The sequence below is a fragment of the Haliaeetus leucocephalus genome, unplaced genomic scaffold (genome assembly GCF_000737465.1).
Source record: "Haliaeetus leucocephalus isolate CR32 unplaced genomic scaffold, Haliaeetus_leucocephalus-4.0 Scaffold2, whole genome shotgun sequence".
Lineage (NCBI taxonomy): Eukaryota > Metazoa > Chordata > Aves > Accipitriformes > Accipitridae > Haliaeetus > Haliaeetus leucocephalus.
In genome coordinates, this window is record NW_010972438.1 from 5,206,850 (window position 1) to 5,218,715 (window position 11,866).

General features: G+C 38.9%; 1 protein-coding gene across 1 annotated transcript in view; it reads left to right on the forward strand.

Annotated features, from left to right (window-relative positions):
- The window catches only part of EIF4E3 (eukaryotic translation initiation factor 4E family member 3), a 28,203-nt gene extending 17,014 nt beyond the window's left edge, over positions 1 to 11,189 (forward strand). The window contains exons 3-8 of the mRNA XM_010573246.1: positions 529 to 601; positions 3,110 to 3,204; positions 4,809 to 4,869; positions 8,169 to 8,235; positions 10,486 to 10,641; positions 11,158 to 11,189. Coding sequence (XP_010571548.1) covers positions 529 to 601; positions 3,110 to 3,204; positions 4,809 to 4,869; positions 8,169 to 8,235; positions 10,486 to 10,641; positions 11,158 to 11,189 — 484 coding nt within the window. The remainder of the gene's footprint in view (positions 1 to 528; positions 602 to 3,109; positions 3,205 to 4,808; positions 4,870 to 8,168; positions 8,236 to 10,485; positions 10,642 to 11,157) is intronic.
- Positions 11,190 to 11,866: the final 677 nt, after the last annotated feature.

Here is an 11,866-nt window from a genome sequence, read left to right on the forward strand (position 1 = left end):
GCCCCGCCCGCCGGCCGCGCGCGCGCCCCTGCCACCTGGTGGCCTCTGCTGCGGGCGGCGGCTGCCGGAATAATCACCGCTCGTTAATTACCGAAACGCCGTGGATGAGCTTCGGTTTTAGAAGTATGAAACACCGGGAATTACCTTAAAAGGCTCGAAGGGGGTTCTGGGACGCGTTAAACGCGGTGAAGCGGCAGCCCGGGACAACGGTGGGGTCTGATTTTTGGTGCCGGGCAGCAGAATGTGGGGTGGCCGGTGGAAGGAGCACTGTTAGGCTTGGTTTAAAGCTCCTAATTCCCCTGTTTGATCTTAATTTTTACAAAATAGCAGGTGAATCTTAATTTATTCAAAAGTATAAAAGCAATTGAATTCCTATCTTTAAATGTTTCCTGATAATTGGAGTTGGAGTTTATTATGCAACTTTGAGTATTTCAACTTCACACTCATATGATTCACTTTCCTCATCCATCTCCCTTCTCCCTGCTTGATAAAATAAATATTTTAATTAATCTCCATTTTGTTTTCAAGGTCGCTTCCTGGTACGACAGCAGCTGAATGTGCATCAAATTTGAAGAAGATTTATACAGTACAAACAGTACAGGTAAGGCGCATAGCTTTGCTATGGGAGTTGCCACACATTTTTAATGTAACTTTACACCTTAGGTTTCATTTTTCCTCATACGGACAAGTCACACTTGTGGCTTTGTGTACCTGTGGTATGAAACATAAGTGTTATTGGTTGTGTGTGGTATTGCTTGGTCATTGTTTGAATTTAATTTGGCTTTCCAGACCAGGAAAGGAGGAAGCATATTGCGTTGATCAGGCAAGCCCCTGCTTCTTAACCTTGTCTGAGTTTGCACTTGTGCCTCCATTGGATTGTTATACTTGATGTATTTTAAATATTTTTCCTGCCTTTTCTCCTTTTTTTTTTAAGTACAGAAAATAATTACACAAGAAGAAAAAAAACCCACATGTTGTAATTTTTAGTTTTCCTCTCCTTGAGCATGAATTTAAAAAAAATAAAAATCTAGCAAACTGACTTGAATTAAACTACTTTTAAATCATGCAATACTTGCAGCAATGAGAAATTCTGCGTGTGTCTCTATCATCTGCCAGTGCCGAGCAGCAGGCATCTCTTGCAAGTAAAATTGCATTTCTGCTTCAATGTTTTAGCATAAAATGTAGCAAATTGGTATTTGTCTCACCTTAATGCTAAGTTGTCCCTAGTTCGCTAAGTCTCTGACATTCTAAGGTAATGCCAAAACTGTCTCTTTGAAGGAGCCCAGCCACAGTGATCTATTGAAGTTTTAAACAAGGCTTTCTCATTAACGTCTGCACAACTTGTTATATTGCATGAGATTTTTTTCTTCCTAGCTAACAGGCGTAAGAAAGGAATTGGATTTTGGAGTTTTCTGGAGACGGGGTTATCAGAGGAAGTACTTTGGCATAAAGCATGGAAGTGTCCTGCAGACCCCTGGTTCCCTCTCACCTTGCCATGTCAGCAGAATGTTCCCATCAGTCATGTAATGAAGTGATGCTCTGAACTTAAAGCTGACAACAGAAGTGGGTTTATTTCAAAATGGGCTGCAATGGCTCCTGTTGACAAATGGACAGCTTAAGACCATGAAGTAGTGTATGCAGTATCCGGTGTTATCTATTTTCCCACTCTGAATCCTGCCTTCTTTATTAAAATAATTAGGCTTTATTGTCTGAAAAACCTGAGGGTTTCTTCTCATCAGGTTGGGGTTGAAAATACAAAAACCGCCTTCAGATCCTCTGGGAAGACTCATGATCTGGATGAGGTTATCAGAAGCTAGCAGGGTGGCCCATGGTGTGTCTTACTGCACTATCATATGAATAATATGATCTTCCTTGGGGAAGCAAAACGAAAATCTTCATTGACTTAATCACTGTCCTTCATGGGCAGTAGCTATTCAATGAGCAAGGCCAGTCTGCAGCGCCTGAAGGCTGTTTGAAAACCAAACCTTCCAAACTGAGTCCCTGGTTCAGGACAAAGGAACTCTCAAATCTTTCCACAGTCATCTGCTGGCATAGCTCTGCTCCTTCTACTTCTGATGGCAGCTTTAGGGTTTGGGCACACAACCAGGTAAGAGTAAGATGAAAGTTGAAATGGGCTGTTTCATACCAATTTTTTTATATTTTAAATAGCCTTCCATCTCTTCTCGTGACTGGGTAGTGGTCATGGCTGGTAGGTAGAATTGTCGAGGGCCACAAAATTTTATCACGTGATGTTGCAATCTTTGTTTCTGAAGTTGTGCTATTAGATAATACTTAATGAGTTGTACTAATGCTTAATATTGCATCATTGCATGTTGATGCAATGTAAGTCTTTAAAAATCCTTTCTTATTCCCAACTGTTGGATAAAGAAGAAAGGGGATTGGGATCTTTTCATTCATCCCTCCCTGTTGCTCACCACTGCTTTTGGGTGCCTTTTATCCACCCCAAACATGTATGACAGCTTCTGCAGAAATGCTGGGAAGTAATCCTGATGGTTTCTGGTAACTTGGATCTTCTAATTTTCCCCCCGTTCCTGTATTAACATGTGCATCTCAAGTTCTTCGCATCTGGTTGAAACTTCTCACTGTGATCTAGACAAAGTAGTTGTATTGCTAGTTAGGCATTTAATTCAACAGAATTATTATTTGTGGTGTTTTTGTAACTCAAGGTAATCATGAAGTTTTAGGCTAGTCTTAAGTGAAATAAGGTGAATATTTGATATAAATATATATTTTTAATATGCTAAGAAAGTTTTATGGACTGCTTTGTTCTGACATATTTAGTGTAACTGATTTTGATGATTTTTTTTTTTTGCTCTCTATTCCTAAGGACTTTGATTCTAAAGTAATCCACAGTTCAATGCTTCCCTTTTTTCTACCTCCACCTTATGCAGAATTGGCATCTAAAAAAAAAAAAAGTAGAAGTGAAATTGCAACATGTTCTTTTCAAGGCATTTTATTATAATGTAGAAGGTGTCAGTTCTCTAAGGAGCAGGATATCTAATTGTTCTAGAGAAAACGAATAAGGAAGTAAATCTGCATGAAGCTTACTCTCTTGTGTTACTGCAACTAGTATTTTTTTCTCTTTAAGGATTTCTGGAGTGTCTACAACAACATTCCTCCTGTGACAAATTTGCCTCTGAGATGTAGTTACCATTTAATGCGGGGAGAAAGACGGCCACTTTGGTATGTGTGTTATCATCAGGCATTTCTGGAAATGGGCAGTGAAAAAACCTGCAGTGGTGAAAGGTGATGTTTCTGTTGCCTGCAAAGGCCGGAACTTAAGATACCTATGAAAGAAATATCCTAAGGATCTTATTAAGCTTAAAAGTGACTTATGCTAAGGAGTCTTTATCAAAATCAGACTGTAATTTAATTGTCCACCTCTGAATGTAAATGTAAGAAAAATTAACTTATGAAATAGAAATCAAGAAAATAAAATATGACTCTGAATTTCAATTCAAGAATATGCAGAATATGTTACTTGTATTTGAATTATTTTTAACTTGCAATTTCTTTTCTTTCCACTGAAGCTAGTGTAATAATGATGAAAATGACTGATGGTCCTTAACTGTTCTTCACCTGTGCAAAAGTATGCTTCATATGCATATAAATGCACATATAGCTTGGATTAAAACTAATTTAAGGCATTATGAAATGATTCACTGCAGCAAATTCCTACTTGATTGTAGGATGGTAATGGAATAAAGTATAAATCATTGAGGTTTTCCTTTCAGAAGCTGAGTTTTGCATATCTTCTTCCTGGTGCAGTTCTGTCACATCTGAATTAGAGAGCCTAAGCACTTCCTGAAGAGTTTGGATCTTTTTGGCATTGTTTGCATAGATTGTGATTGAATTAGAGTTCTTTAACTTGATCATATTAAGTCTAAGTGGGTGGTGGCTTACTACAGATTTCTGTCCCAATCTACTGAACAAGTCATTAATTTTCTCAAGTTAAATGCATCTGAAGTTCTACATTACTTTTCTAAAAATACTGGTTTTTAGGAAGAAAAACAAATCCTGAAGTAAGAATTGAGGACTGCAGATTTTTGAGGATGTCCTTCCAAAGTTTTCCCCCTCTGTTCCCCAGTGTTTGTCTGGATTGGTGGGAGACCATTGACCCTGCAGAATCTATAGGTCTCATACTGGGCTTAGATATTCCAAAGATGAATTTTAGGTTATTCCTTAAACTTTGCTATTACAGAGTTTTAACAAGAAACTAGAACCTTAATTTAAAACAAAGTTGAAGCTCACAGGTTTGTACACCATGCCTTTGTCATTATGAAGCAGTTTAATGGTTATGTCTGCCCTGACCCTGGGCAGCTTCAGCCTTTCTTTTAATAAGAGCAATTAATTTCTAGCTGTCACAAAACTGAAATGAAGTGCGCTCGTGTTCTTTGGTTAAACTGGATAAATGCGAGTGTGATAAGCTGCTTCTGTGAAAATATGCCAGAGTTTTTCCAAAATAAAAAGTTACCATAGTAAAACATAAAATTGCTTTGTGGCTTGTTCCCATATAGTGTGCAGCCACTTCTAAGATGGTCTGTAGTCAGGGAAAATGTGTTTTCCAACACACAAAACTTGGGAAACGGATTAGTTGTTGAGATGCATTTTATATGAACAATGAAAGAATTATCTCTGATGTCAGAAGTCATAGCCTGAGTCATGCTACCCGGAGTTAGTAATTGCACTTCAGAAGGGATTTTTCTGGGAAAATTAAACCCCAAACATAAGGTTATCTAGATTTGGATATGAATGTTTGTTTTCACTGATCTATTTCCCATAACCAGGGAAGAGGAAAGCAATGCCAAAGGAGGTATATGGAAAATGAAGGTCCCTAAAGAAAGTACGGTATGTTATATTGACTTTTTTCTTAGACCTTGTTTAGGAAGGGGGTTTCTTTAAACTCCATCTGATAAAGCTGTTGTAAAGCTTTTTATTTCTGAAATCACCCAACACAACAACCAAACACTATTTTAATGTCTATAACCCTTTATTTTAAGACAATGAGCAAAAGTTTCTTTTCCAATAATTCCATGCTTTTGGTAACATTTGTCAATGTATTATCAACTAAAAGAAAGCTGTAGTGTTATACTCCGTTTCCATTTGGAAATACGGTATTTTAGAATCACCTTTGTTCTCAAGACTGTTTGCTTACAGGTATGCAAAGAAAGATATAAAAAACTTTTCCTGATAACGTTATATGTTAAATTATAGCCAGAACCTTAGTAATGCTCTTCAAAAGTCCATACACAGAGTCCAGCACAACTTTCAGAGTTTCACTGAAATGCTCCTAAACATTCTGTCAGACTCAGTAGGACTATTTCTGCTTGGCACTGCTTGTTTGCACCTATGTATGGCTGTGACTTTCTGTAGCCAAACGTGGACCAAGGCATCGTTTCCACCAATAACTAATCCCATCTCACGGCTTGTTGCCACTTGAAGGCAGAAGATCTTGCTCATTCTCTCCTGATCCCGCTTGCACAGGCTCTGGGGCTCACTGGACTGTTTTGTGAGCCAGCTTAATGCACTCTGATGTCAGAAAAAGTCTCCTATTTTATTTTATTTTTAATTTGAGTGTATGGCCAGGAGAGGTTTTTTGATGGGGTATAGGGGGTAAAGGAGGAAAAGATGAGTAGGATCATCCCCTTTGGCAACAGTGAGTTGTCAGATCACCTTGTGTACATCTTGTGAAACTGTAGTGTTGCTCAGTGTCATCGCGCCCCCCCCCCCCCCCCTTTTTTTTTTTTTTTTAATTTTAAAATGTGAAAGATAAAATCTGGTCAGGCATGTTGTTGTTCTAGCCCTGCTGAAATAACTGGGTTTCTCTTTGTGCCCCTAATCAAATGCACGTGAGTAACTTCTCCTGTGAACTGTCACGGTGAGGAGATTTGACCTCTTCACATGTGGTGTTTATGTGTGTAAGTATGTTCTGGATCAGGTCTCTCAACTCGAAAAGTGAAGTGTCAGAAAAATGTGACAGCCTTGCAGAAGGCATTAAATGCTGAAAGATGTTACTTGAAATTTCAGCCAAAAGATAATTGATTTTTGCCTGTGGGCTTTTTCCCCATATGTGAATTGCAGCTTTCCTCCCCTGCAGTCCCAAGGGATCACAAAAGACTAAAATTTTCTTTTTCCTCTTATAATCCAAGGTGTGAAGATTGTCAGAAGTGACAAGTGGTTTGGGGAGCCTGCATTACTGGGTGGTGAATTTAGGGACCTCAGAGGCTGAATGATAGCCCCTTTTTGAAATGAAGGTACTTTTTGATCTCTCAAGCTATGTACCACACGTTCTACGTCACTTCTGAAAGGTTTAATTGAAAGTGAACTTCAGACAGCTTTTAGTGCCTCTGTAAATAGCATAAATAATACCTTTATGCCTGTTTCTCACTTTTTGGCTTCATTCTTCATCACGTGCACACAGTGTCTCCTTGGCTAAGATAAACCATCTTGTGCAGACCTAATTCAGAAAGATTATATGCTATAGCAGCTCTTGCTGAGGGTGTTGAGGGAGGAAAATGTAGGTTTTTCTAAAGATATCTGTCTTTCAAGTGGTATGAGAAACTGACTGACAAAATACTGACACTTAAATGTTGTTGCATGTGTACGGTGACACTTCTGTATGCCAATTTTTAATATGAAAACTAATACTTTTTAGATCCTCATAAGCCTGATCCTGCAACTGCTTACTACTGGATGAAGTGCTTCCTACCCTTGAGACCGTTAGGACAACTCACAGTAGTGAGCACTGCGCCTGGCAGTGAGAGTGTGCGTGGTCAGTCCCATCATTCATCTCTGAGCTGTTCCACTGGCAGGCAAAAGGCACTGTGTCAGAGGCTGTCATGCTGACGTCTTCAGCCTGCCTTGGGAGCATCAGATGGTCCTTCCCATAGAACAGCTTTATGTGATGCATTGGATTAGATGATAATGAGTCACACCAAATCCTTTGTATTCTAGAAGATGGCTTAGGAGTACTCAGAAACAGCCATTAAAGGAGTTTATTAGTTTGCCATCTTTGTGGCTGCTTGCTTTTTGTTTTAACCTGGTGCATTTGATATGTTGGGGTTCTTAATAGTACTAAAACTCGAGCTAACTTCATATAGCAGAAAAGACATTCCTTAAAAGTATTGTAGAATCACAGAATGGTTTGGGTTGGAAGGGACCTTAAAGATCATCTAGTCCAACCCCCCTGCAATGGGCAGGGACACCTTCCACTAGACCAGGTTGCTCGGAGCCCCGTCCAACCTGACCTTGAATGTTTCCAGGGATGGGGCATCTACCACCTCTCTGGGCAACCTGGGCCAGGGTTTCACCACCCACATCATAAAAAAATGTCTGCCTTGTATCTCATCTGAATCTACCCTCTTTCAGTTTTAAACCGTTACCCCTTGTCCTATCAAGTAGTATATGAAAAAGTCATTACTACGATATAGACAAATATTCATGTTGATATCTTCTTTCAATAAATAAATAAAATATTCTGTCCCTGTAAACCCACACCTTGGAGCGTTATCTTGGTCCAGATGCATTTGAAGTTTTGTATGGGCTTTGGCTTAGGTGATAACTGCTGTCAAAAGCAAGTAACAGTGTAATTAGTCTAAGAGCCAAAGAAAAGTGGCAGATCGCTTTCCCCTGTTTTACTTTTGTAGTGAGCATTTGAATTTGTTGAAAGATGGACTTATTTCACAGTCAAGGCAAATCAGAGATGATGTTTAAATATAAATCAGTTTAGTTCAGCGGTAGGGTTTTCAGGTACTTTTCTTGAAGTGGTTAGTAATTCTTTTCTGTAGAAACAAATGGTCATAAGTGGAGCCTTATGGTCTTTTATCATGGGAAATTCTTGGGAGAATACTACTTTCATGCTTTACATTAACTCATGCATTTGGGATGAGTTGTGGACACAGCTATAGTGAAGGTAAACTTACTGTTAAATATTTAAAATATTTATTGGAACAATTCTGTGTAATAGTATGTATTGCTCCAACTGTGAGGAAATTAATTATATAACACAGTGTGTACTTACAATAAATGTTCTTTTTTGTCTAGATAACCTCAGAAAAGAGAGTGCACTCAAAACTGAGCTAGCAAACCTAACTTTTAAATTAAAAAACAATAATGCAAATGTAACTTTTTTTTTTCACCCTCCTTAGGCTGCAGTTTGGAAAGAGCTACTGTTAGCAACTATTGGAGAGCAATTTACAGACTGTTGTGCAGCAGGTAACTTAAAAATGATTGAGGCCAGCATGACAAATTGAGTTTGAATGCAGAACATGGAAACACTGCTAAAAATGGGATACAGGGATGGAAATCTTATTCACACCTGTTGCCATTAAGAGGACAAGGTATTCTGACTGTCTTGGCACAAGACTCAAGCTCAACAGCTTGCATCCCTGGGAAGCCGGCAGGTTTTCTAGTTATTAAATATCTATCTGCTAGCTAGCATGTAAATGATAAATATTAATTCTACAGTGCCAGGACTCTGGAACCCCAATTGATACTAGATTGTTTGTACTATCACTGTTGGAGGCAAGTAAATTAGATAGGTGCCCCCGTTAGCCCTCCTGGTCCCTTTTGTTCTCCTAACATATTTAGGAGTTGTCGGGGCAGCACTAGTGCAGACCTGAAGCAGAGGGAAGCTGTGTGGTTTGCCTGTGGTGACATTAAAAGCCCATAGCAGGGCTGTAATGCAAACCTGGCTCTCCTGAATCCCAGGTTAGCACTCTACCCAGAGGCAATATTTTCATTATCACTTAAAAGTACTGCTTAGGTCAAAGGGGTCTTTAGTGTAATTGAATTTTCATAAATATTCTTAAAATACCTTGCCGGTTTACTGGAAAACAGGCATTAATCATCCAGAAGCTCACATGTGATTTTGCTCAGAGGTAATAATTTAACGATGTTGCTTTCAGAATAAATATCTTCTCTAGGCTTGCAAGATTGCACATTTCATTCAGAGATGGAGCCTGGGAAGGGACTGTGAGTGCTAGCTGGCTTAAGATAGAGCATCAAATCATGAAAAGGGAGTAAAAGTCTGTGACCATTTAATTTGTTAAGGTTTGGTTACAGAACCGTTTCTTGCTTCTGGGTGAAGCAAATGATGAACTTAATCATCCGTTGGCCTGGGGGGGAAGGAGTTCTGGAAGCTGAACTAACTTTTCAGTTCAAATGACACTTCTCCATCATTTCTCTTGACCATATTTACTTCTTTTCTAAGCACGAGTATCTGATTAAACTGGCTGTTGCAGTGATGGTGAATATCCTGTTAGGAGTGTTCCTTCACTGCTCTATCATTCCAGAGAAAAGAATTGAGTTTCTCAGGTTCACAGAGCAGGTCAGCAAAAACCTTTCCAAGAGTTTCTCTTACACCTAGCTAATGTGGTAGAGCAGGCATATTGCAGTAGGCTGCTGCTGGTATATTCACCTTGGTAGCTTTGGTTTTTTCTACAAAAGTTTTGTTGAATGAGTTTCTCAAACAGTATATTTCTCTCATTGCCTTCCCAGCTTTCAGAATTGGAAGATACAGAATACAAGCCTCAAATCCTCGAGCTGTGAGAGACGTTTCTGACAGTTGCTTTTCAAAATCCTTAATATGCATAATTGAGTTGGTGTCAAGAAGGGAGTGTTCCTGCCCTTTATATACTGATAGGGCGGTCTCAGGGTCAGTTTAAGCAAATATGTGATATTCTGCTGCCTACAGAGGTAGTTTTTCCCCTTGGCTGTGTGCTCTTGACACCACCTTTGCATTATCATTACTGACCCCTTCCTTGGGATGCACGATGCAGCTGCATTGTGGAGGTCACTGCTGGAGGCAGCCACCGCTCTGAGCTGCAGCATGGCCTTAAGCTGAGCTCTCCATGAAGCTGCATCCTGAGAATTTCACACCAAAAAGGGCTTCTTCAGTGAAGCATGGAGTTACCAACACTAGCAGCAGCAGCCTGACTGGTGCTTTTCTCCCCCCCACACTTCCTGTTCCTGTTCCTGCCTTGACAAAACATAAAGGAAAAAGAGAACAAAGTCTGGAGAAGATGGTATCTGTTATCCACCTGGTACTGTTCCTTCCTGGGGTTTTAGTTGTTTCACCCTCACCCCCCATTTTTGCTTATAGACATTACTGTAGGTGAATTATCTTTAGTAGTTTATATTGCTAACCTTACCAAAGGGAGTCTTGTGATTCTCTTTTAATCAAGGATAAGAGTGCTAACAGCAAAGTTGAATAATCTTATGGCACTTTATTAAAACCCCTAGGAGTAATATTTCCAACAGTTTCTATAAATACAGTGTTTGTTTCTTTTTGGTAACTATTTTGTCTGGTTTGGACATTAGTATTCTCCTCACTGGAGATTGCTCTTTTTCATTTCTTCAGTTTTTTCAGCTTTTGGGCACTGTTTCATAATACATAAGTATCAAATTAGACATGTCTCACTTTTAAAGTATTTGTTCCTTAATGATGCTTCCTCTTCTGTGCAGATGATGAAGTAATAGGGGTTAGCGTCAGTGTTCGTGACCGTGAAGATGTTGTGCAAGTCTGGAACATGAATGCCTCTTTAGCAAGTGAAGCAAAAGTTTTAGAAAAGATACGTAAACTTCTGCCACACACATCTTTTAAAGCTATCTTTTATAAACGTAAGTATTTTGTACTGTTAATTTCCACCTTCATTAGAGAAACAAGACACTGGTAGGGTATTTCCATGGGAATATCTTTCCTGATTCATCATTAACCATTTAGAAACATAGTATCTCTCACTGCATTAAAATTCTGTCCCTTCAATGTAGAAGTTAGCTATAATTCAAAATATAAGGTATTTTTAGTTTAATTGTAGAATATATTTGGTTCCATGTTTGATATGCCTGATTCATAAAATTAGTGAGACAAATCTCTTGATAACTCTCAAGACTACATGCTGTTCAATTTAAGTGTTCACTTAGAGGAACCATTTACAATCAGGATTTTAAGGGATCTCTTATTTTAGGCTCTCTATAAAGGTATTATCAGAATAGTATATTCCCAAAGATCACTTGTTGGCATGTTGTGTCGTCTTTGACTGCTTTATACGTTGTTGTCTTCTCTTTTTTAATCTTTTCAACTCGTTGACAGAGTTTACATGTTCTTTTCTTCTTTTTTCCTTCTCTCTTCCTTAGCACACAGAGAGCATCGTGCTTTTGAAGGCTGACGTGGAAAACATTAAGCGCAGTCTGTGCCAAGCGCATTTGTTCTTATTCGGTGTTGTGAGGTGGTCTGGACAAGGAGAAGGATGGTGGAAGCCCTGCAGAAGCACTATACGCAGTGGCCCTTTTGAGTTTCTAACATTTCAAACTGGGAAAATGAGGAAAAACAGTTGCCTTGACTGCTAAACATGCAATTCATTACTTCTGGACTGGTTGGGTTTTTTAGATTTTTTTCACTGTTTCTTTTAAAAGATATTTTGGCCACTTTTTTTTTAATCAGTTGATACTTGTTCCTATTTCATTAAAGTAGCGGGGTTTCATTTCTTCTGTACTGTACTTAGTTAAATGCAAATGTGCACAGAGATGGTATGCTGCTTTTCCTAGATGTGCTGTGCGTAGAGGAATAGTGGCTTGGTGAAATGTGTTTTCAATTTTCATTTTAAAACATTCCTATCATGTTAAGATTTACTCACTGGTTTTGTCCCAAGAGAGAAAGAAATTGCACTGCATTTATTCTAATATTCAATATAATCTGGTCTTGCACTGACAATGGCACACATACTGTAAAAGTAAATAGTAAAGTGTTCACTAAATGAGCAACTAAAGAGAACACATTTATATTGGGACTAACCCTCTGTGGGATGATGTTAACGAGTGTTTTAATTGTAGTGATTTCAGAAGA